The 26,193-nt window shown below is 42.0% G+C and overlaps 1 protein-coding gene across 1 annotated transcript in view; it reads left to right on the plus strand.

The window, feature by feature from the left end:
* The window catches only part of KIF5C (kinesin family member 5C), a 68,335-nt gene that overhangs the window by 33,341 nt on the left and 8,801 nt on the right, over positions 1-26,193 (plus strand). Inside the window, exons 12-25 of the mRNA XM_082763463.1 lie at positions 4,074-4,249; positions 6,695-6,763; positions 10,277-10,483; positions 11,722-11,868; positions 13,885-14,073; positions 16,853-16,970; positions 17,468-17,544; positions 18,894-19,003; positions 19,796-19,897; positions 20,513-20,573; positions 21,720-21,791; positions 22,516-22,620; positions 24,857-25,073; positions 25,747-25,860. Coding sequence (XP_082619589.1) covers positions 4,074-4,249; positions 6,695-6,763; positions 10,277-10,483; positions 11,722-11,868; positions 13,885-14,073; positions 16,853-16,970; positions 17,468-17,544; positions 18,894-19,003; positions 19,796-19,897; positions 20,513-20,573; positions 21,720-21,791; positions 22,516-22,620; positions 24,857-25,073; positions 25,747-25,853 — 1,757 coding nt within the window. The 3' untranslated portion in view covers positions 25,854-25,860. The remainder of the gene's footprint in view (positions 1-4,073; positions 4,250-6,694; positions 6,764-10,276; positions 10,484-11,721; positions 11,869-13,884; positions 14,074-16,852; positions 16,971-17,467; positions 17,545-18,893; positions 19,004-19,795; positions 19,898-20,512; positions 20,574-21,719; positions 21,792-22,515; positions 22,621-24,856; positions 25,074-25,746; positions 25,861-26,193) is intronic.

Here is a 26,193-nt window from a genome sequence, read left to right on the forward strand (position 1 = left end):
TGGGCGCTGGGACGTTCAAAAACTGGGATACGCATTTGGCAAAGGCCACCTGGTTAGTCAATACTAGGGGATCTACCAACCGAGCTGGACCTGCCCAATCAAACCTGTTACGTACTGTAGATGGGGATAAAGTTCCTGTAGTGCATGTAAAAAATATGCTGGGTAAAACAGTCTGGGCTACTCCTGCCTCAGGAAAAGGCAAACCTATTCGTGGAATTGTTTTCGCTCAGGGACCTGGATATACTTGGTGGGTAATGCAAAAGAACGGAGAGGTCCGGTGTGTACCTCAAGGAGATTTAATACTGGGTGAGAATAGCCCATGAACTGAATTGCACCATGTTAAATAGTATATTATACTGTATATTATCACTACCATGATTACTATAGGTGACTAATTAGAATGTATGGAAAAGAGTGTAACCTGAGCATGACATAAATGGTATGGAATAAGGGGTGGATAGATGTCCTGGTTTCAGTTAGCACAGAATTAATTTTCTTCCTAGTAGCTGGTGGAATGCTGTGTTTTGGCTTAGAATGAGAAGAGTGCTGATAACACCCCGATGCTTTAATTGTTGCAGAGCAGTGCTTATACTAAGCCAAGGACATCTCAGCCTTTGCTCTGTCCTGCCAACGGGCAGGCTGGGGGGTGCAGTAAGAGCTGGGAGGGGACAGACCCAGGACAGGTGACCCAAACTAGCCAAAGGGGTATTCCATACCATCTGACGTCATGCTAAACAATATATAGGGGTGGCTAGCCGGGGGGAGGGGGCCGGACTGCTCGGGGTTAGGCTGGGCATCGGTCAGCGGGTGGTGAGCAATTGCATTGTGCATCACTTGTTTGTACATACTATTATTACTTTCGTATTATCACCATTGTATCATCATTATTATTATTATTATTATTATTTTCCTGTCTTATTAAACTGTCTTTATCTCAACTCACGGGCTTCACTTTCCATTTCTCTCCCCCGTCCCAGAGAGGGAGGGGGGAGGGTGAGCGAACGGCTGCGTGGTGTTTAGCTGCCAGCCGGGTTAAACCACGACAGTGGAGCAGAAGAGGCCACATGATTTAACACTAATCCAGCAGCTCGTACCAAAGCCTTCCTAAACTTACAGCAGGGAAATTTTTACTAGAAAAATCTAAATTCCAAGACTAATACTCATCATTGCCTATATTTATGTAATGTGTGAGAATTATCTAACCGACAGCATTTTCACAGCATCCAAAACCTTTGATCCAAAACCCTATCACCTTGGGCCACGAAGTTGGTGCTGGCCACGGACTTGTCTCTCCCAGTTATTGCCCTCAGCATCTGCTTATGGGCTTCTCCTTTTTTTTCCTCCACCCAGTGAATAATAATAGTAACTGAAGGGCAAAGAAAGCCAAAAACAGGGAAGGCAGCAACAGACATTTTCAGAATTTACCTTTTTATATGCACCAGGCTGACATGCTGTCAGATGTGGAGTACACAGACAAGCATTGATAATTCTAACAATGATAGTAATATTAAATTAATCAGGAAAAGGTAAAATTTCATTTTTTTACAAAGCACTGTGCTGCTCAGGCAAGAGAATAAGTTCCATTGTGCTTCAAGGTAAGTAGAATTTATGTTTCCTTATATAATTGAATATAATACTAGAATAAGTAGTCCTCTGGTACAGTGTTTAGGAGTGTTTCTGGTTAGAAGAATCATCAGTTGTCTCTTTCTGTGGCTTCTAAGTGAAATTTATGTGAGAACAGCTGATTTTTTGCTTAGCAACTGCTGTTCAGGTTAAGTTATGAGATTAAGTTCCAGTTGCTAAGGAGAAAGCATGTTTTAATGCGTAACATATTACATTATTATTATTTTTTTGTATAAAATCTGGAACTCGTACAAATAATTTTATTTCCGTCCTTCCTTTTATTTTTAAAACTGGGAAAAGGAAGAGAAACTAAACCAAACCAAAACCTAATCCCCAATAAGCAACAAACAAACAAATATCCCCCTCTAAAGCCCAAGCAAACCAGCCCTGCACCCCTCTTGCACCCTGAAATTCCAACAAACCCACAACAGCAAAGTGCTGCTTCTCTGGAGTTATTTTTATTTTCTAAAGTGTTTGTCATCCAGACCCTGTGTGTTGATGCTTCAAGCAGTAACTGGCAAACACGAGGCACGTGAAGTGAGAACAAACCTGTGGTTTAATTAGTAGGCACAAATTGTCTTGCAACAGTCAAGTCTGGTTTTTGAGCATCATGGGTGAGATCCCTCCATATGTGGAAGATAATACCCGACCTTTAAGGGTGCAGAGATTGTTTCCTTCTTTCAGCTCCCGGTGCTGTTTGCTCGCCTCTCGTATCAGCTCCTTACCTAATGGCTGCTTTCTGCATCTTCCTCTGGAGGCTCGGACCGCTTTAGCACAGGGAATACTTCCCTTATCTGCATAGTAAAATTGCTATGGAGACGGTGGGTCTGCTGGTGGTGCAGGGGAGCTCTAGGAATTTATGGCACTTTCATGTTCCGCGTTTCAGGCTGTGTTTGCTAAATGTGGCTTCTGTAATTTCCTTCCCATCCTAGAAACGTTTTGGGAGAAAAAACTTGTACAGAGCTGTCTTATATGCTGTTTAAACAACCCTTAATAAAAGGTTGTCTCTATTGTTTTGTCTAAATATGCACTCGCCACCTCTGCCCCTGCATCTGCCCTGCTTTTCTCGGTGGCGTTACCAAGCGATACATTAAATGCATTCAAAACACTATTGATCTCGTCTGACCTTCCGCAATAGCATTGTTTGGAAGGAGATTCTGTCAAAGGAGGCTCTTTCCAAAGGAAATTATAGCAAAAACGACATCAAATACAAGACAGATGCATAAATATTCCACTGGTGTAGCTTGTTCTAGAAACACAGCAAATAAAAGGATATAAATGCGGCAAATAAAAGGGCAGATCCCCTGCCCTGCTCTGTTCAGGTGAGATGTGACAATGAACAATCAGTTCCCATTTTTCTCATTAATAAGGTAATAAAATATCATTGAGTCATTAGCAACAGAGAAAAAATATTTTGGGTGTGGTTCTTTTAGAGTGTTCACGGTGCTTGATTCCAAGTTTATTTTTTTTCAGGCTTTAACTTAAAAAAAAACAAAATGTCTTCTGAGTTTGTTGGTCCTGCTCCTTCACAGCGTTTTGTTTTACTTTCAGGCCTGGATTAGCCTGTCCCTTTGCTTTTTGAGATATTTGTCCTGCTTGCTTGTTGCCCTGCCAGTGAGATAAATTGTGCCTGCACTGCCTTGGCGAGGATGGTTGGTGAAGCTTTATGGGATTAAATATTACAGCTTTTTATAGAAATGGGAAAAAGTCAGTGCAGAAGGGTGGAACGTCACCTTCCCACACCTCGAACAATGCATTCAGCAGCTAGCAGTCCCTCAGCAGGTTAATGAATGCCGATTCAATTTCTGGCCCGAGCAGCTTGCTGTCCCTCTCCACTCAGCTGCAGCAGCCTTGTAATTGGAGCGCACGGATGTTGTCGGAGAGAATATTCCTTGGAGAAAAGTAGTTTGCAAGAAAACATGGAGGGAAAGCATCCTGTCTGCTGTGCATAGGCAACAGCGGAAAATTGGCCTGTGCTGGTTAATTCTAGCTGGGACAAGGCAGAAGGTGAATGTTGTTTTAAATGCAGCTGGCTTGCTTGTCCTCCTGGTGCTTTAGAGCTTCATTATGGGGGGGAGTTGATAAGGTGGTTGGAAATCTGGTTGGAAGGGACGTTTGATTGCCTGTAGGCTGGAAATCCGATTTTTCGTCCTCCTTATTTACACTTGTGCTAATCCATGGAGCTGATCCTGTCTGCAGAGGGCTTGAGTGCAAGTGGAGTCAGGAGGTCAGCCTGGCTGCATTTTGTGTGTCCAGCTGGGGGGCCACCCGATTTATGCCTCTCACCTTTATCCATGGCCACTGCCTGCCCTGTGCCAGCTCTTGGGGCTGTCTTGGGGCCCCCTTGGCTTTGCTGGGAGCCCCTGAGCAGCTGCACGGGACCAGCCTGGGATGTCCAAGGCTTTGGGCTCCCTGCTCCTTCGCCCTGACCCTGGTTTGTGTGCCCGCAGGAGAAGCCGTGCCCGAGGATGAGCAGATCAGTGCGAAGGACCAGAAGAACCTGGAGCCCTGTGATAACACCCCGATCATTGACAACATCACGCCGGTCGTGGCCAGCATCTCGACAGAGGAGAAACAGAAATACGACGAGGAGATTGCCAGCCTCTACAGGCAGCTGGATGATAAGGTGCGGAGGCTTGTTCTGACTCCCTTCCCTGGGGGTAAATGGAAACCAAACCAAACTGGGTGGGTGTGCCTGGGTTTTGGTTTTGGTACTGATTTGTGTCCCAATTGGTTGGAGCTATTCTTCTTCCTCCTGCCAGCCTGCATGCTCTCGTGGAGATGCAAGAGGGATTGCATCCATGAGGGCTTTAGGATGCCTGGAACCCGTGCGGTATGTTGTGGCTGTGTCTGACAAGTGGTCTCATCCCTGTACCTAAACTTCTGAATTTCCTACACACTAGCTTGAAAGAGTGTTGTGAAAATGTATTGCTAGAAGAACTTCCCAGTCTCGAAGTGCTTGTATATGATTTTTCTGTGATACCTTTGTCACCTCGTGTAGTGTAGGGCACAATGTTCACAAGATTTGTGTGATAGTCAAAGATTTGTGGCACTGTATTTCCTGAGCACCATGCACTGGAAGATGTCTCAAAATTCAAAACACGGACTGCATAAAAATGGATCTTGCCCTATCATGTCAGGTATCTGCTGTTCCCTCTGCAGTTTGTGAGCGTTCTCTAGGAATCTGGAGGCAAGCTTGCCCTTATTTTAAGGGCCCAATACAGGTTTTTTAGCTCTCCTTTTGTTCAGTGATTTTTGTAAATGCTGTACATCCTTGGCAAACTGTAGCATCATTTCAGAGCCACAGGAGAAAGAAAAGGGAAAAAAAAAAGACGATCTTAATATGTATTGTGTATTAGAATGTTAAAGAAAAAAATACAGCCATCTTTTGGGCCTCTTTTGTTCATCTTGTTCCAGCTGTGAGCACTCTCTGGAGTACAGGTGGCTTTTTTTCGATTTGCACAGCTTGAAGTACATTATTGGCACTTAGAGCTATCAGCTACCGAGCACTTGCCGTTAATAGCTTTGGCTTGTGTGAAGATAAGAAGGGGAAAAAAAAAAAAGGCATACTGAAAACATTGAGCATGATGAATGAGAACAGCTTAAACTCTACCAAGCAAAAGTTTTCAGCCTCGCCCTAACGTTGAATCAAAACTTAATTTTAATTTTCAAGCGTAATTAGTGGGACAATGCCAGAAAAAGCCCCCCGTTTCCTTGCGTGTTAATGGTTAATGCTGGGCTGTTCCTGAGTACCCAGGGGATAACGGAGAGCTGTGCTAAGCCTTAGCTCTGCTGTGCCATGGCATGAGGTCCCAGCACAGTGTGGTTGCAAATGCCCAAAGCAGTGTGTTGGTAGCTCATAAGTACCCGTTAAGGTCTTTAAGAAATGATGGCTTTTCTGGGATGGAGAATGCATTCCCTGTTGCTCTCCACAGGTTTTATATATTGATTAGAAAAAGCAAAACAAGTTGGTCATTCTTTCACTTTCCCTCATCAAACATAGCAAAGCCTCTATTAGCCTCAAAGGAGCAGGTTTGTGTTTTACCTTAGGAAACGTGGGAGACATAATTCGGTGAATTACTGCAGCGCTGTAGAAAACAAGAAGGTATCCCCCAGACAAAACCAAACCATCCCCGTTTATTTTTGACATCGTAGGCCACTCTTACATCAGATCTGGGTCCATCTGAATGTTAGCAAGCGGTTTGATGTGTTCTGCTTGTTGGCCATATTTGCTAGCAGGAATCAGGCCATTAGCCTGCTTGTCAGTGAAACACACTGAGTTCTCTCAATCAAAAAAAAATAAAAATCAAGGGTTTATTTACCTCAGCAAGTTCCTTCACAAGAACAGAGATGGACCCGGTCAGGTGCTGTGCTTGGTGTGCCTCCTGAGCCTTTTTGGAGGAAGGGTTTGTACAGCAGTGCCCATCACGTTTTCTCATCTGAATTTAAGCTCAGCTCTTAACCACGAGGATGCTGCCTTAACAAAGAAGTGGAAGTGCCAGTAAAATTGGGTGCCTGGATGTGCATTACCTGCCAGCATTTCCTTTAAGGCCTTGGATGGAGCAGGATGCCAGTTCTGCTGCGTTCTAGGATGAGACGATGCAAGTTCTGCAGATGAGGAGTCCGAGTTCTGTGTTTTGGTTTGAGGCTCCTCTTTCGTTTAAGTTGTAGTTAGTTAATAAATCTGTCTCTAATGATCTTCCTTCAGCTGAATTTTGGACAGGGTGGCAGTGTGTGGGTGTGTATGTATCTGTAGATCTATAAACGCACGACGTGGATGTTGTAAAAGGCTCTTGGTCATTTGCAAGCCTTAAGGTGCAGCTATTGCCACATCAGTGTCTTTTATTTATAATGAGGGCCAACTGCTTAGGTCTGTACTAGAGTTAGCTGCGTGCTTGCATTGATTTTACAATGTAGCTCTGTGTGTGTGTATTTTTCTCTCCTGCCACTCAAACCTGTGCAAGGTTTGCTGTGGCATTATTCTTCCTCCCTCTCCAGAGAGGGGAAATAAAAGCAATCAAAAGAGAATTGTGAAAAGAAGCTAAAAATCTCCAATTCTGTTTCATTGCAGGATGACGAAATCAACCAGCAAAGCCAGTTGGCTGAGAAACTAAAACAACAAATGCTGGATCAAGAGGAGGTAAGGAAGAAAACAACAAAACAACAAAAAACAAAACCACATTTTGCTTATGGGACACTTGTTTAGCGATTTTATCACCATTGTTGGCTAACTATGTACATATTAACTGGCTAAAATTCAGTAAGAGGCACTCAGGTTAGAGCTAGGTTTCCTAATATCCTCAGAAGAGCATTGAGCCTTGATAGCTCCTTGTAACACTGTACCATCCTGCTGGGAAGTGATGCTGGAGGTACCAAGGTAGGGGTGTGGCCAGTATTTTTCACTTTGGAAGCATTTTTTTTGTATGCCCGTATCCTTTCAGGTACACTATGGACAGTAGGTAATTAACAGATTTCCTTGTCTGACAGTATAAAAATTACTGCTGTTAATAGATTATGGATATTCATTATTTTGGCATGGGCAGTTAGAGAAAGTAACGAGAGAAATCTGTGACACTGAAAAATCTCTTGCTGGTGCTGCCCCAGATTTGCTCTGAAATCTTGGATTGCTCATTTTGCACATTTTGTTTGATTGTTTCTATCCACAGTAGGAATGTTCGTGCTTTTTTAGATGGGGAAGAGGGCAGTCAAGTCATTTCCTTATCTGTTGCCTGTATATGAAGGTTTGAAGATGTGAAATCTGGCACTAACACCAGATTACACCCTTGTAATTGAAAAATGATTCTGTCCATGTCTCAGTCTTTATCCTCAGAGAGGGTTTCCAAGGTTAGGTACCTTAACAGGGAGAGAACAACATATAAAAATGTTTATTAATTGTCATTTTTGGCTGATGTGCTACTTTTGGGGTCTTATCCTCACTGCCTCACTGAAGGGATGACCAGATTTATTTTGCTCTATGATTAAGTTCTTTGTTCGCTTGCCACAACTTTCTTTTGATGAATCTGTTTTACATGCTGCCCGTGTCCGTGGCTATTCAGATGTAGCAGCATTTTATGCGTTCTCAGCAACATTATTTTTGGATGTGTATTATTTAGGCCATCTCGCTTCTCCCATCCATCTTACACCGCTGTTCTCATCTAAACCTTATTTTTCTCCTCGTGGTTTTTCTTGTGCCTTATTTTTTAAGGTGATCTGCATTCCTTTCTTTGTTTCACATATTCAGGAGCATGGTGTGTGCTGGTTTATTCCCCGTCCCCTTTTGTGTTCCATACTCAGTTGTGGAAGATGAAAAGTTTTCAGTGACCTCTAATTTACTGACCACTTTTTTCCCCTTTTATTTATTTATTTATTTTTTTACACATTACAGTCTAGCTTTTCTGACATACTGAATTCCTTGGAGCTGGTGTCGTACCGCTTGTTTGGAAGGTTACACTGGCTCAGCTGATGAACCTGTCCACCTCCTACCTTTGAAAGCTAACGCAGTGTTTTTGTTTTCCCCTTTAGGGGAACTGAACTGAATTTGTCAAGGTTTTGTCTTCCACACACAAGGTTCACCTGCACTGCAGGGGTGCTGTACCTGCTCTCCCTTTCAGCTTGTGATTAGCTCCTTGATCTATGTGCTGCAGAGCAGCTGCCTCACTGTGCTTCTTCCTAATTAACCAGAGTACTTTTTTCTGCTTGATTAAGCTAGCAGGTTAATTATCAACGTAAGGCCTGCCACAGATGGCACTGTGCTGGTAGTGCTATCTCCTGGTACCTTTTTGCCACTGGCTGCTTCTCATTGCCAGTGTCTCTGGGGTGGGTGGGCTCCAAGCATTCACCTTCCAGTGCCTCCGCTTCAGGGTGCTGACCTTCAAGTGGTTGGTTTCTAATAAAATCAGGCTCTTTGGTTCTTGCAAGGACGTGCTGATAACATTCAAGTCTCCAAAGTGGGGAGCAGGGAGTCTGTGACGTGGTAGTAAAGCTCAGAAACAGAAAGCTCAGCACTGAGGATGGGAGGGGATCTTCCTCCCCCCCACACCAGCCGTCCCCGCTAGGTGGAATTCCTTTAGTTCTGACCCATCACCGCGATGTTATGAGCAGCCTTTTTAAATCAGGGTGTGTTTTTCCATGTTATATCAACAAGAATCTTCTGGGGAGATGTGTTTATGCTCTAGGTGATATATAACACTTCCCTTTACTTGAAGTCGCAGTAATATTCACGCAGAAATTTTCTTAAGTAAATGTAAATAATAGTTCCATCTGTGTTTAGCAGAAAGATTATTTTAAGCTATTTTGTTGTTTAAATATTTACATGCCATCTGGCTTTGGCAATTCAGTGGGTTTTTTTTGTAACTTGAGTGCACTTCTGAGGCTGCAGCATTACCAGCAGATAAATTTCCCTTACATCTGAATCCTCTCTTCGCCACTTTGGGCACGTGCCAGTGTCTGAAGCAAGCTCGTTGGTTTCCTATTTTCCATTAGCGCTCCGAGCCAAAAAAGCAGTGTCGTCTCTGCCTTTTGGGTGGTTGGTTTTAGAGGAATGTTTCTGTTTTGGATGAGATCCCCACTGACCTGCGTGGCCTGGGAGCGAGGAGCCAGAGGGCAGCGGTGGGGCAGGGCAGCACGAGTCCCTCCGCTGAGCTTTCCTGGCTCCTACCTGCACCAGAGCCATTTGTCAACTCACATATTTGTTGTTACGGTGCTTTGGTGAGTGGTGTCTGGCCAGGTCAGCACGTCAGTGATGCAGCCTGCTTATATATATATATAAGTCCTGATTTTTGTTGTTATCACTGAAAGAACAATACTAGCATTAACTGGTAGGTGGTACCTTTGGTTTATATTCACATTTTTCTGCACTATTTGACTACTGTGGAGTCTGTTTTTCTGTTAAGAACCTAATATCTGAATTTTCAAGACTTCAATGCCTTAATAAAGATGAAGTGGTGCAAGGGCAGGGGGCAGGACTGTGCAACTGAACTACAGTTGAGCGCTATCTTTGAATCTCTTAGTGGTGTGCAAACACTAAAATTAAATTTAATACAAGTTGGAAGCTTTCACTAGCATGTATGAAGTCAGTATTTTCTTTAGTTAATACTTTGCAAATATGTATGGCTAATCTGTCATCAGCAGCAAGCTTCAGGCGATCTCTAAAAATAATCATCATAAATTTGTTTATCGAAATATGCCTCTAATGCTGTAACAGCTCTGAGGCTGCCTCAGAGAACCCTTCTTGGGTTCACTTCAAAGCTGCAACTCTTCAACTCCAAGTCTTTTAGTTTGTGGTTGGTTGTGGTTTTTGTTTTGTTTTGTCCTAGCTGCAGGATTGGATTGAGGGCAAAAAATTATTTTGGAGCTATGATACAGCTTAATATAAGCTTCTTTGCCTCAGCCTTGTGTTGTAATAGGATTTGATTACGATTTTTCTTTTCATTGAAGTTTGAAGCCTTTTTTGCTTCCTTCATATATACATTTATGCTGAAAGCTGATGGTGTTTCTGGTAGAGGAGCAGGAATTCTTCTCTTGCATTCTCTCTTCTGTACACACGCTTGCCTGCTCGTGTTTTGTCTTTCTCTTTGTCTGGTTTTGCCCTCTTCAATGTTATCTTTTGAATGAGTTCTTGGGTGTTTATACTTCTGTGGTATCTGGTTTCCAGCTTTTGGCCTCCACCAGGAGAGATTATGAGAAGATTCAGGAGGAGCTGACCCGCCTTCAGATTGAGAATGAAGCTGCAAAAGATGAAGTGAAAGAGGTCCTTCAAGCCCTGGAAGAATTAGCTGTCAATTATGACCAGAAATCCCAAGAAGTGGAGGACAAAACAAGAGCCAACGAGCAGCTGGCCGATGAACTGGCACAGAAGAGTGTAAGAGCGAGCAGTTTGTAATGCTGGTTCCCTCCTCTCCCCCTAACTTTGCACCTCTCCTAAAGATTTCCTTAAGATTTCACAGATAATTGCTAGCCCATGCCAGTTCAGGAATTTTTCAGATACTGCCTCCAGGTATCTTGAATAGGTATGAAGGTTAAAGACGGGAGTAGCAGAGAAGCTGTTAAAAGCTCTTTTAAAAAAAAAAGTATTTGCTGATGCTACCCTCTCTCTTCTATCATAATTAAAGGATAAAATAAAGATAATTCAGGAACTGCTCAGTGAAAGCTGCTGGCAGATTGTGGCTCTGTTGCAACCTCTGTATTTTGCACACCATGTCAGCTACCGAGCTGAATGTGAGAACTGGCCAGGCTGTGTTTTGATCATTTCAAAACTGTATCGTGCCAAGAAAGATGTGGAAAGCTACTTTATGCAAACTGCATCACTCCGTGTTGCTCCGAACTGTGTGCCGTGGAGAAGGGGTATTGTACAGAGCCAGGGAACCTTGAGCATCAGAAAAAAAAGAGCTTTCTTCAACTGATGTATCGATTGTAAGGAAAAAATCTGATCTGAGAAAAATCAAGATTGGCTTAACAAGCTTAGCACATCCTTGTTCCTTAATTCCCTGCACAAACTGAGGAGGTTGTTGTTAAGATGTCTGATTTCATGCGTATCTAGCATGTAAGATTTTGTTATCCACTTTAATAAAACAGATTACTATGAAATCCATTTGAAAAAAAAAAATTAAATTTTATATCCTTCTGTACCTGTTTCTCTGTGATTAACCTCCTTTGACACGTATTATGCAAATAAGATTCTTACAGGATTTACTACATTTAATAGATCTAAAGTAGCCTTGTTAGCAAGTGAGTTGTGAAAGTGGATTATGGCAAGGTGGCATTGTGTGCCGCTGGAGTGAGTGTCAGTACGTTGAGCCAGCAGGCATGTGCAGGAAAATATGAAACAGCGCTTTGTAACCTAGATATCACGGGAGAACTGATGCCCAAAAGTGGCACTATTGAAATGCACCCAAGCGGGGAGAAATTTATAGAGCCACAGCTAACTCCTAGCTTTATCTCTGCTGTTTTATTCAAGCAAAGATATTTTGGATGGGGAATTGTTTGTGAATTTATCACGTCCAGAGGAGAAAATCCATTTTGTGTTGCTCAGTGAGGTTTCTGTATGATTAGAGAGGATCTGAGGAGGGGAGGGTAACTTTTGCTTTTACATCTTTCCAGACGGTTCTGACGACAACCCAGAGGGAGCTGGGCCAGCTGCAGGAGCTCAGCAACCACCAGAAGAAGAGAGCTACGGAAATCTTAAACTTGCTGCTTAAAGACCTGGGAGAGATCGGAGGGATCATTGGTACTAACGATGTTAAAACAGTAAGTTGGCTCTCATGATTGCTTCCCCCAACACGCATCGCCTGCCATATGAAAATAAGGAATGTGGAGGACGTGTGACACAGCAGCCCTTCTCCCTTGACACTGCTGTTTAAACCCTGGGTAGAGAGCACAGTGAAACACTGAGGAGATCTTTGTCTGTGTCAGAGATGGTCAGTGGCTGAGCGCACAATCACCACATTGATTCCCAGCCCAGTGTCTGGGGCTAAACTAATGCAGCCCATCTGGGTGCTGATGCATTTATTAAACTCTGCTGTCCAAGGCCTGGGCTGGGTTCTCCTCCCAAACAATACACACACAGACCTATTCCATAGTTATCGGGCATGATCCAACATTCCCAGAATCCAAATCATTTTCATCAGAGAGATTTTCAGAATTAGCAAAATTTGTGCTGTATACCACATAAATATCTGTGATTCTGAGACAGCAGGACAAGCTTAACTTCTGTGTGTTGGTGAATATCCTTTACAGAGGAAAAAATACAAAGGATCATTTTCCTCTAAAGCTGGAAGGTAAGAATGGGGGTGGAGGTTGTTGAAGCAGTAGAACCCTTGGTAACTGCATGTGCCTGGAGATGGTGCAAATTTTGGCCAGGGTTGCTTTGAAATTTGCTTTCTATCAGGCTCATGGGTTTGCAGATATGATAGAGAAGGTAGATGCTCCCATTGTCATACTCCTGATGTTGTAGATGAACAAAATCCTGAGCCTCAGAGGAGATTTACATGGCTGCTGCTAAATGGCACATTTGGAGTTTTTCATGGCCTGGAAAATCTTTCTGGTGATGTTCATGTCGCCTCATCTGTCTGCTGAAAACCATGTGGAAAAACAAACGTACAACAGTTGCTAAAACTGGTTAAGAAATGTATTCTCAAGATGTATGTCACTGACTTGCAGGGAGCTCCATTTTCATGCTTTTAGTTCACTCCTCAGATTTTGAGTGATGATCTTTCCTGATCCCTTTCATACTTTAAAGGTAAGAGTGAGTGTGTGCAGCTGGAGTGCTTTGGGTAGCCTCTGAGCATTGTTGATGTTCTGCTAAAGCCCCCCTAGGTCAGCAGACGATCCAGTCTGCTCTTACTGCAGAGGATGAAATCCCTGCTGCCCGATGTGTTTATGCAGATTCCAGGACCACAGGACCAAATTTTGCTAGATGTTACAGCAACCTCTGGTGGCCATTTCAGTAGGAACTGTAAGAGGAGATCTCTGCAAATGGAGGCTGGTTGATATACATTTTTATAGGAACTAAGATGTCAGCATTTTACAGGACAGCTGTCAGTGTAAATAAGGCAAGATTGAAAAGGTTTTAGATGAACAATTTCAAATTTGCTGGCAATTAGCAGCTTGCTCAAAGTGTGTCTAATTTCAGACCAGACTGAGGGTTTTGGAGGCAGTAGCATCTTTTAAGCCGCTGGGAGAAGATACAGCACATGTTACCTTCCCCTTGGTGCTAGAAAAAAGGCAAAAATCAGATGAAATTGCTATCCATATGCTCAAGAAGAAGCTTTACAGCTTTCCAGTGGGTTACATGGATTAAGTAGCTGAAGAAAAATCATGAGGAGAAAGACACAGAAATAAAAGGCACAGTGTTAAACCAAGGAAGGAAATGAGGTATAAATGGTATCATATAAATAAGTAGAGCTGAGTGGGATCGGTTTGTTCTTGCCAGGTAAAATTTTCAGACCAATGCCTGTCCTGTAGTTCCCTATTGAAGGAGCACAACCCTTCAAGAGGAGATTTCTTCAAGAAGTACCTTGAAAATGCTCTCCAGTTTCCAACTGCTTGAAGGAAGGAAAATTTCCTGTGCCAGTGACGTGAGAAAGTTTCTCCAAGCTATGCTTTTGCCACTATGGAGGGCTTGATTAGTGTAGGTGTTTATTCACTACCTTTAGCTGAAACACTGAATTGGTGAAGCACGCCGTGACAAGAAGTCTTAATTTCTCACTTTTGAAGCTATCCATCTCTAGATGCCTTTAAGATTGCAATTGTCTGTGTGTTTAGTTAGCAGATGTGAACGGGGTGATCGAAGAGGAGTTCACCATGGCCCGGCTGTACATCAGCAAGATGAAGTCTGAGGTGAAATCTCTGGTGAACCGCAGCAAGCAGCTGGAGAGTGCCCAGATGGACTCCAACAGGAAGATGAATGCCAGCGAGAGGGAGCTTGCGGCTTGCCAGCTCCTCATTTCACAAGTATGTTTGCTCCTTCCTTGTTCCTTTGAGGCAAGGTTTGATGACTTTCTCAGTCTTCTTCCTCATGAAATGTGAGTGTTAGGAGTGAGAAATGAGAACTCAGGGCGCAGAGTGGTGTTCCTCGTGCCTGTTTTGTTGTTTTTTTTTCTCTCTTCCCATTCCTCCCCCTCAATGTTTTTCAGCACATTCTGTGGTAAGATTCTGTCCTCCTGTTGCAGATCTCAAAATGTTTTCAATGGCATAACAGCGAAAATCCTCCTCAGCAGGATTTCCTCATCGTGTATTTGCATCTTGTACCTTTACTTTAAAGCAAACTGAGAAGGGAAGCAGCGATTGTTTGGGTCAAAAACAAGCAAAACACTCAGAGAGCCCCCAGTAGCTAGACGGCTAGCGTGCTAGCAGCTAGCTGGGCAGCAATCTATATGCATAAAGATAATTCATCGTGGTAAACGTTACCATGTAAGTTAGAAATCCAGATGGCAGGCAGGCTGCACAGTGGGTGGTACGTTCCAGGCGCGCTGCAGCGCCCTGCAGGGGGGAGCTAAGCGCTTCGACACGCTGCTTTGATCACCGCCCGTGTGAAGGAGACAACTGGAGTTTACTGTATGTCATTTGCTACCAGCGACTCAGAGAAAACCTGGAGTGAGGACAGCCTCTTGTCCTGCAGCAGAATGTCTTTATTGAGGGCTGCAGTCATAGCTGTAAGCATGCTTCTCGGTGTTAAGGGGAGGCTGGAGTCCTGAGGGTATTGGCTGTCCAAAAATGTTAAGTAAGGCGATGCTTTTTATTCTGTCTTAAACTTGACATGGCCACTAAAGGCTTTCTGCCAATCTGTCCTGCTCCCTTTCCTTGAGGACTTGCATCAGGAAAGCAGATTAAGGTTTGACTCCTAAAGCAGCTTATGTGCATGCTTCTGCTGGCAAAAAAGGCTCAGTAACACGGCTGGGAATGAAGGTATCAGCAGTGTGTTGGTGGGACAGTTTCACTCAGCCATGCGTTCGGATTATGCTGACCCAGTGAAGCAGTGAGTGGAAGCCAGCCTGTCTGTGCAGGGTTGGCATTTTTCTTCCTAGACTCAAGTCAGACTGAAGTCCTAAATCTTCAATGCTCAGAGCTTTTCATAAACGTGACCTAACTGCTGTCTTCAGTACCTGTTTGCAGACAGAACATGGAGGTTTAGGATTTGAGTGACTTATCTAAAGCTGAGGAAAGATGTAACATAAGAGGCAAGACTCCAAGGCAACACCTTTTTTTTTTCTTTTTTTTCTCCCCTATATTTCTATTGTATCTTGACATGGTGAAGAAACCAAGCAGAAATACTCTCAAGCAGGTGATCCCCTTGCCTTGCCGTTTTGGAAGCCCTGCAACTCAGCACATATTGAGGCCTGTGTTTTTAAGAGCAGTAAGAAGCTGAATGTTGTTATGCTCAGAGTTGTGTTAATGGGCAGATGTACCTTATCTCTAAAGCCAAAATTTATTGTTAGCATAATTTGAGTCTTGACAGCTTATTTATTATTCTAGATCTAATTATTGTAGAAAGAAAAGGAATATTTTTATACAGAAGGAGCTTCAATGGCAATAATGATACCATTAAAATTGTAACACATTTCTTTAGTTTCTATCTTTTTTCCTGATGTTACACTCAAGCTGCTTCTTCTCCTTCTCTGAGTCCTAATTTTGGCAGTTTCATTCTGATGCTGCTGATGAGGGCATTACAGCAAGCATTGTCAGCATCGGGAGCACTTTGCTGAGACGAATGTGACGTTTACATTGCTGATTTCTTCCTCCTTGCTCTAGGGTTCAGTTGGAGTAATTTTTATGTTTGCTAACATGCATTTACACCTTGCTCTTCCTTTAACAGACACAGGGCCACGCAGCTACTGGGTTAAGCTGATCCAGGAGGTGGTGCATGACTGCTGGGTGCTGTACCCAGAGCCTGTGCTCTGGAGCCTCAACATTTGCAGCCAAACTGGGACTTGACCAAGTCTCCTGTCAGGTTTAGAAATCTATTAGAGTACTTGCTGCTGAAGCGAACAGTTGTGTGTGTGCCCTTTTCTTCCTGGAGACCTCGCTGCCTGCAGGCACTGGACTGCTTTAGTTTCTGCTAAGGCCTGTGCCTCTCTAAATCTGATCTCTGGGGCACAAGAGTAACACCAGCTCAGAGGCCTCAGCCCCTCTCAGCCAAGGTGAACCTTGAGAACAATGAACTACAAATCCTTCAGTGACCTTAATAATAGGATGTAATAATTCCATGACACTCAGTTTTACCCCCAAGTTAGAATATTATCATTCATTTTTTGATGTTTTCAGCGTGCCCTTCACTAATTTCTGTTTTGAATGTAAGCCCTTTTAATTCTAAAGGTCATTAGCAAGAAACAAACTTATTAAGTTTGTTATAAGTTACTAAACTTATAAGCTTATGCAGGCAGGTTCAAGCATCCAGAAAGCAAGCTCAGGATTTATCCCAGCCCAGTGTTCAGCTGGTTTCAGAAAGCTGCTGCTGTTTGTGTAATGCCAAGTCATGAGCTTCCAGCGATATTTTGGAATTACCAGCAGTATTGTTCAGTATGTATCTTGGGCTATTAGGAATGGCCTTTAAAAATGCAGTCTGTTTTGATCTGTTACCTCCTTCTCAGATCTCTTGCTCTATTTTCTCCTAGTCATCAGTGCCAGACATGGAGAACTTTCTATTTTTCTCCTTTACCTAGAATAGTACCTGAATTCTTAGGCAATACAATGTGGTACTCACATCTCATTACTATTCCCTTTGTCTTTGAAGCATGAAGCAAAGATCAAGTCCCTCACAGACTACATGCAAAATATGGAGCAGAAGAGAAGGCAGCTGGAGGAGTCGCAGGATTCTCTCAACGAAGAACTTGCCAAGTTGCGTGCTCAAGGTACAGAGCTGGGTCTTATGGTCATCATTTCTTTTACCAACTGTATCTCACAAAATTCAGTTTTGGACAACAGTATTGTAAATACAGCTCACCTGGCACCGTTGCAGCATTTGATTTTCTGCCCTGTTCTAGTTTTGTCATACGTGCATCCCTATTGTCACAGAAATATGATGGAACAGATGGGATTTGAGTTCATTTATTAGCCCTATGCTTTGCAGCACACAGATTGAAGTCATGGAAGACCCAATTACACAGGGCATGCTTTGACATTGAACTATTGCCTTTGTAGTCCTTTTGTCTGCTTATATTTTGCAGTGAAGTCACAAAATTGTGATTTAGAATATTTAACACATTGCACTTGTACGTTACACTTCAGATAAAACCATAATTAACCCATTCGTCCTAGCCCCATCACAGATTTTTTTTTTTAAAAGGCTTGATGTAGGAAAGTTCTAGAACTGTTTCGTTAATTCTTAACTGTCTCAAACTTTAAACAGAAAAAATGCACGAAGTCAGTTTCAAAGATAAGGAGAAGGAGCATCTGACCCGGCTTCAGGATGCAGAGGAAATGAAGGTAGTGTTGCCTGCTGCAATTTTAAAGCGGATTTCTCAGTGAGATCATTCATTAGCTGATAATTAGGGTGTAATTTTGTCTTCCTTGCATGTTGCGTGCTTTCAAAAAAAACCTTTCAGCCTCTGTCAGAATTGCTGACTTCTCTTTGAAAATGTGACCTCTTACGATTGAGTGACCTTGGCAATCTGAAATTGGTGAAGTTGCTAGCATTGAGGCTGGTGACCAGATGAAGGAAAAAAATAAGTTAGAGCCTGAGTATCTGATGTGAGTGTGCCTTCTGAGACTAGTTTGTATGCTGAGCCAACTTCAGGGAGTAGAGAGGTCTGGTGGACTGTGTTTGCTTAATCAGAGATGTCTTGGTTCCTCAAATCACATGAACAGAGAACTGAAAAATAAGACCCTGTATGTTGCATCCCGAGTTGAGAACAGTTTTATGTATGATTGAAAACTTACATTGATTCACCTCTATGTTACTCTAATTTTATGTCAGTGGAGCTCTCAAAGGCAATTTGCTAAGCAGTGGATCCAGGCTACTGGGGTTAATATGATTTCAGAACTAAAATTGAATGAAAAAGAGGCCAGACCACTTTCCCAAATTGTTTGGGAAGAATTTTGACCATCTCCTAGAAATAATAATGAAATCTAAACCCGTTTTCTGATATTTTCTTCTTCCTGTAGGATGCAAAGAGGAAACATTAGCAAATAATGTGCAAGTCATGTTTCTGATGGGATCACAAGTTATGCAAAAGAAAAAATAGAGTTGTACAAGGGTAGTGATAGAGACCTGTCAGCTTGAGAACTTTTACCTCCATTATAAAAACTTAAAGTTATTAAAATAGCTGTACAGTTATTTCTTACAGTTAGAAGAAAAAAAAATGTATTAGCAATCTAAAGGAGATGAATGCATTTTTTTTCTTACCACTTGAAGTATATGTAATCCTACAATTTAAATAACAGGGCTGAGGATAAATAATTCAGAGAGGGGCAGAACATTTTGGGTTTGAATTCTGTCACAGGTATGTCTGTACTCATTTTCCGGTGAATAAACAGAGGAGGCTGATAAAAAGTGTCATTCTTGGCACTTGATATTCAAAGCCCCCTTAGCTTACCCTGTTTTCCATATGCACTATTTTTGCAAGAAAAGGAGCAGTAAGTGGTGTGATTCTGCTGCTGAGAACTGCCTGAATGAAACGTGTAGTGGAGTAGCTGCAATTTTGTAATCGTTGTAATTTTATAAGTTTCACTCAAATCCAGAAAGATGGGTTGATTTAGCTGATGCGTAAAAAGAAACCGTAGGTGAGCTACATGATTTCTGTTTCATGTATGGGTTTGTGTTTTGTAATCTGCAGAAGGCACTGGAGCAGCAGATGGAGAGTCACAGGGAAGCCCATCAGAAGCAGCTGTCCAGATTGAGAGATGAAATTGAAGAGAAACAGAAAATAATTGATGAAATCAGAGAGTATGTTCACTCACTATCACTTTCTTTGTTCCTGCACTGCTCTGTGACACTGTAGAACTGTTTTATGGTTGGTTTTGTTAGTCTTAATTCATATCTCTGTTTTAGAGACTCACAGAAAGTAGTATCCTTATGTGCAACAGCCAACACTTGAACTATTTTGCATTGTGGCTTAAAGGGTTGAGTTCTGTACTGAGGAGCTATTACAAATCTTTAAAGGTGGGGAGAAGAAAAGAAAAGAATACTGTCGTGGTTAATGGAAGCTTGGAGGAGAACAGATTTGGCAAATACAGGTTTTGAGGGCCTCTTACAGCTACTCATCCTGTCACAGACTCAAATGTGTCCCATTTTCACATCCTTAATATGTCTTCCTGATGTAGGTATGTAACTTCATTGGATACACCAGCACTTGGAAAAATAAGTTTGTTTTTTTTTTTTTTTATTGTTCTCTTAAAAAATAAGAGTTCATAAAATCTAGGCAATCCTGACATGGTGTTCCTGCTTTCCACATTTATAGTGTGGCTAAATGATAATAGGGAAATAAGGAAGCAGGACAGAAAGACTGCAAGATCAGCACATGTCCTTTAAGATAAAGGAAACAAAAAAGGAGAGTTTATGGCTCACTGTTTAATTCTCCAAGGTTTTTAAAATAAAATCTGTTGTTTTTCAGATTCCTTAGTCTTAATGTTTTCCAGCATTTTGCAGTAGAGCTACTCAGTTTTATTTATGGAGACTTACCTCCATGTTTATGATCCTCAGGACCGAGCTGTACAGACTTTTTCTTTTGTGTTCTAGCATGAATCAGAAGCTGCAACTGGAGCAAGAAAAGCTGAGTGCTGACTATGATAAATTAAAAGTTGAGGACCAGGAAAGAGAAATGAAACTGGAAAAGCTCATGTAAGTGAACAATCTTCTCACCTGGTGTCTGTGAATATATAGTGTCTTAATGTGTCCACAGGAAATGCCCTACCGAGAAACCCTTGTGGTGAATTATTCATACTGAAAGTACCATTTCAGTATCAAAGCCAACATGCAGTACTAATGAACGATTACTCTTTACTCTTTTTCTTTACATCATAGGCTTTTTAATAATAGATTTGCTAGTTGCTAAAAAGGTGTTTTAGAGCTCCAGTTTTATGAAATATCATGGTGTGTGTTAAAACCCCCATTACCTAATACACAGAAAAAAAATGAAAAGCAAACAAACAAAAAAAAAAACAGTAACTGGGAAAAGATTTTAAAAACAGCTTAAAAAAAAAAAAAAAAAACACTTTCCTGGAAATGAGAAATACAACTTTCATATATGGACACACAAAATGCCAGCTAAAATGGACGTGGTGTCTCAGCCATTCCATGTGAGAAAGCTGCTTATTTGGGACAATCAAAGAACTACAAATAAAAAATTTGCTTATATCTGCAGATAATCCACTCAAACTGAATGTTGATTGATTCTCTTCTGTCTCATATGACTTTCACATTTTTGATTTGTGTTTAATGTTGTGATCTTTCTAGACTGCTTAATGATAAAAGGGAACAAGCAAGAGAAGATCTTAAGGGGCTGGAGGAAACTGTGGTATGTCCTATTGAAACGCTTTTTTTCCCTATTTCTGTCCTTGATGTATTACCAAAACGCTTATACCTGTGCTCATGAAAAAGACTAATTTATATCAGAATAGGCTAAATTTTCCTCAAATAGTGAAATTAATTTTCAAAATTTAAGATAAAATGCTACTGTTTCTGTCTCTTGTGGGAAATCTGTCTGTCTATTGGTACTCTGCTTTGTTGTTCCTTTAAATCCCCTAAATATCTTCGAGCTATCTTACATTAAAATTTTGTTCACATTTTTAGAGTTTAATAATTACTGCAATGGGAAGTAAAAATTAAGCATAGCAAATTACAGGAGGGCATGTGCCATTAAAGGCATGTGGTGTCTCATCCCTGCACAACCACATAAGAAGGCATCAGGCTCTGTAGGCACCGGGTGTCATCTGGATGACTATTTTGTGAAGGAAGGGGTCAGGAAGTTTCTGTGAGGCTAAGGTTGCTCTTACCAGCTTTGGAAAGATGGTTCTCTTCAGAATGGCTTTGGTGAAATATGGGATTGGTCGGAACTTGCTTATCTAGATGGATTCCTTCCCTGCAAATGATTTAGCATTTTTGTCCTTCTGGGAGTAGGAGCAGAGTTGTCCCATCTCGTGTCATACATCCAGTCTGGAGCAAGGTCAAAACTTTGCTGAGCCTGAGAAGCTGATGTATAGAAAAAGCTAAGCCTGGATTTTTGCCAAAGCTTAAAGAGCACTTTCACATCTTAAGTACCTACAAATAAGCACTCAGCCCCATTCAGTGAATTTGCTAGGCTGTGAGCCCAGAGCTTTTTCACATAGCTGGCTGTGTGTAACCATGGCCAGTTCTGAGACTTCAGCTTTCATCCAGAGCAGAGGTGATGTACTTTCAGAGGTGGCTTTGGAGTTGCAGACAGCACACGGCGATGCGCTGGCAGGAGGAAGAGTGTGTGCCCTGGCTCTCTGTGAGTGCCTGAACTGGGCTGCTCGAACAGCCAATGCCTGCACGTCCAGGCAGGAACATCTCTATAGGCAAATCACATTAAAGTCCTATGAAGTCCTATTATCTACCTCAGAGGTGGTTTGTTCTGGTTTGTAACCCCAAACTATCTATGATGTCTTACTGGCCTGTTGTTTTTCCTGTCATTTGTTTCTAGGCGAGAGAACTTCAGACTCTTCACAACCTGCGCAAACTGTTTGTTCAAGATCTCACCACCCGTGTTAAAAAAGTAAGAATACACTCTTTTGAACCACAGGCTTGAGTCTTTTGAATCTTGAGTCTTAGTCGTCTTAGTCTTTTTTTTTTTTTTTTTTTGGCACATTCTTTTGATTTGCTGGAATCCACTAGTGTGTATGGGTACGAACTGGGATTTTTTTTTCAGTAACAGTGAGTAATCAAATTAAGAGTGTTCTGATATTTATCTAGGTTTTGGGTCTAATTTGTTAAGGAAAAGTCTTGGTAGTTAAGTGACATCCAGTTCAGTTACTGCATTCTCAAAGTTGGAATAATGGATACCAGAAATTACTCAATATAACTTGTGCTAACACATGCTACACACTGAATGAAGTTGTGTAAATATTAAAAGGCTTTACATTGCTTTTCAGTTCTTTAAAGTGGTTTAGGGGAAGAGTTTATTATTATTATTTATTTCTTGGGATTGAAACCCCTTATTTGCTAAAAATGTCTCCCAGAACTGGAAAAAGGGAAATGCTTTTTTCCCCTAACATCTGTGATTCTCCTGTTCAGGATCCCGACATAATTTTTCAGTAAGAATAGTTTCTTTTCTTTATAGAAGGCAATATAGCCCCTAAATATCAAAGAAACAGATAAATTCTCTACAATTTGAGGCTCTGGAAGACTTTTCTGTCTTTGGCAAGCTTAAGTTCAGAAATGCCCGAGCTTCCTCTTGAGTTTCTGCATGGTTTTGCTGAATCCTGGAACTCTCCTTGCAGAGCGTTGAGCTTGACAGCGATGATGGAGGCGGAAGTGCTGCGCAGAAGCAGAAAATTTCCTTTCTTGAGAACAACCTGGAACAGCTTACAAAGGTTCACAAACAGGTAGGGACTCTGCTTCCTTCCAGTGCCTAGTTACTATTTAATCAAAAGCTACTGTGTCTTTTTTGCTCATTAATAGTAAATGCTTCTGAAAATTCAGCCATGGAGAAATCTTGGCATATAACACTGTTCTGTAGTATTACAAATTACTTTTTTTTTTTTTTTTTTAACTTACATTTTTGTATGTTTAAGGAAATGGTACCTATAGTTCTCAACTACATTTCTTGGCGTTAGGAGCTGGTGTTAGAGCTGCTCTTCCCACTACCCTTACTTCTTGGCGTGTTGTGGTTTAGCCCCGGCAGGCAGCTCAGCACCTCGCAGCCTGCTCACTCAGTGGGACAGGGGAGAGCAGCAGAAAGGTAAAAGTGCAAGAACTCGTGGGTTAAGATAAGGACAGCTTAATAGGTAAAGCAAAAGCTGCATGTGCAAGCAAAGCTAAGCAAGGAATTCATTCACTTCTCTTCCCTTTGGCAGGCAGGTGTTCAACCACATCCAGGAAAGCTGGGCTCATCACCTGTAACAGTTTCTTGGCAGGACACACGCCATCACCCTGAACGTCTCCCCCTCCTCCTCCTTTACCCCAGCTTTTATTGCTGGAAATTGAGGTTTTCTGTGCAGCTGAAGGGCTGATGCCTCCCCAGGATGCTGAGGCTGGCCATCTCTGGGCACGTTAATCTGCTCCCTCTTTCTTAAGAGTTCCCCTTGCTGTGGGTGCCAGCCTGACCACTAGGAGGTGGAGGGGATGTGTGGGAGGCAGGCGTGTTGGGAATAGGTTGAGAAAAGAGCCTTACCCTCTGCTTACCTGCAAGTCTGTATACATCAATGGTGTGTGTGTGTGTATATATATGGGCATATATATCTCGTTAGATAAAATTGGCTTGTTTCTGCCAACGAGTAAACTTCCACCCTCTTAAAAGATGTCAGATGTCAGCATCATTGAGCTGTATCTCACTTCTCAGCTGCAGAGTACAAACTAGTAAAAGAGGCTTCTGGTTTCATGTCTGAATCGTAACATGACATTCTCCATTGCAGCTTTCTGAACCTGTTAGAGGCAGAGTGATCTCCAAGATTTGCTTTTTTTATTCCTGTAGAAATGCCAAAAAATGCAGGCACTGCTGCACTCTGACAAGTGTCCATTAAGGTTCAGTATTTTAAGGTTCCTGGTTAACAGATGGTTTAAAGACCTAGTTTCTAAATGTGGAAACCAGGACGTGTTAATAATGTTTTTCATTTTACTGTTTTGCCTTTTTTGCACTCTGTTCATGCGTCTGCTGGTTTTTCAGATACAGATTTTTATAGCTCTCATTAGTGCATATTTACTCAAAAACAACCAAGGAGCCCGTGTCTCATAAGAAACTTAACTAAAAGATGACATTGGACTTGACCTGAATATGATCTCATTCTGCTCTTATTTCAAATTCCGTTGGATAGAACATGTGCTCAACACTTTCAGAAAAAGCACATTGTGACAACTTTTTTTTTAAGCTTTGTTTCTGTTTTTCTTCTGGCACTCGGCCTGGACTAGCAGGTGTAAAACATTTTCATTTTCAAACAATGTGTGAATGTTACTGCATGCTGTCGCTTTGCTGTATTATTTATATGGTAGTTAAATCGTTTTCTTCCCTTCGCTCCAAAAGGGGAGAATCACTCCTTTGGAACAGTAATCTGTTGACTTTTAGCAGTGCTATAATTGTTCAGTAGAAATTGTACCATTTTTTCTAACTGAAATTCTGTTTGCATCAGGCTTTATTTGTCTAAAAGTGAATCCCCCTTCTGTTGCTTATAATGTTATAAATTATTCGGAAAAGTGGAAACTTTATACTCCTCAAACACTGCTAAGAAATCACTTCGCAGTTTTTAAGTATTGAGAGGATCAAGTATTTGTGAAATGCCAGACACGTCCGTGTTCTGAAAAAAAATGCAGTTTCTGTCACAGCTGCTCTGAGGGTCTGGAAAATTGGTTATCGCCCTGCAATGGATGGGTTTGTCCTGGAGCTTCACCCTTCAGGATCATCTGTGAAATCCTGTTGAGTGGAATAAACTCTCTTCTTCTTTGATCTTCCCGTGGAGCTTCAGCTGGACAAATGAGCAGCGTGATTAAAAGAAAATAAATCACACCTGTTTCTTTCATTCAGGGCATACAAGGTGTGAAGAGGAATAGCGATGTTCTCTGCCTCCTTGTAAGAGGACCTCTCCTGCAGTTTCTCACAGGCAATTTTTGAAACTTCTCTTCTTGCAGTTGGTACGTGATAATGCAGATCTTCGTTGTGAGCTTCCTAAGCTGGAAAAACGACTTAGAGCTACGGCAGAGAGAGTTAAGGCCCTGGAGAGCGCACTGAAGGAGGCCAAGGAAAACGCCATGCGTGACCGCAAGCGCTACCAGCAGGAGGTAGATCGCATTAAGGAGGCTGTAAGAGCCAAAAACATGGCACGGAGAGCACACTCTGCTCAAATTGGTAAGGACACCCTGCTAAAGGGCTAGTGGTTGCTCACGTATTTCACAGTTGGTTTGTTTGCTCACGTTTAAATAAAGAGAGCTTTGAAAGCAGGAGTCCAGGGCAAACCACTGGGTCTGCTTCTCCCCTGTTGCACAAGAATCTTCAGAGAGTTCGCTTTTTAATAGAATATGCCCCACCTAAAGTTTAAAGTGCCTCAGCTATTTAGCTCAGTAAATAAATGGCATAATGGGTCTTGTGCACCATTCCAACAACCTGAAACTTGTCTCTTTAAATTAGTCTCTTGCTTTCTTCCTGCTCCCCCACATACACCTACTCTGCTTTCCAGCCCCTTCCTCTCTTTTTGTCTGATTACTACTCATGCTTTAATTTGGGCTGGGTAGAGTCAAATATTCCTATAAATTCAGTTGTGTGATATATCTGTGTGGTGGAATCTGAATCCATGCAAGACGAGAGGAACGACAGGACAGGTAAATGGCTCTGCAACCAGCAGAAAAGTGATCGTGTGGTTGGCCAAGGTACGGGAACGCAATGTGCATGATTACAGACTTAATTTCCAAGCACAGTTTCTTTTTGGTAAACAAGGGGGTTTGTACTAGAGCATAAAGTGAGATATAAAATCTTGTACAAACACCTAAATGTCCTTTTTCCATTTTCTTCTTTTACTCTGCAGCCAAGCCCATCCGCCCTGGTCATTACCCAGCGTCTTCTCCGACAGCTGTTCACGCCATCCGAGGGGGAGGGATGTCAAACTCCAGCTACTATCACAGCACCAAATAGACAAGAAGTAAGATCAAAGAAACTTACCCAACCGTTCTTTCTCTGATCACCCAGTTTTCTTGTATTTCAGTCCTGCTTTTAGCAGTATTTTTTCTCCTGGTTTCAGTGGGAGCCTTTAGCCTATGGTTTAACCGTGAAAATTAGTGATTTAAGTGAGGATTGCCTTGTTTAGAGCACTTTGCAAGCTGTTGCCCGGAGTTTTTATTTTAATGACTTATCACTTAAAACTTTTTTAATAAACTGAAATGCTGTTGCAAATCTGTACTGAAATTAGCACAGAGAGGTGTGAAACTCATGCAGTAAAAATAGCGTTCTAGGGGCTGCTTCGCTTTCTACTTTC

The sequence above is a fragment of the Aythya marila genome, assembly GCF_965140915.1.
Source record: "Aythya marila genome assembly, chromosome: 6".
Classification (NCBI taxonomy): Eukaryota; Metazoa; Chordata; class Aves; order Anseriformes; family Anatidae; genus Aythya; species Aythya marila.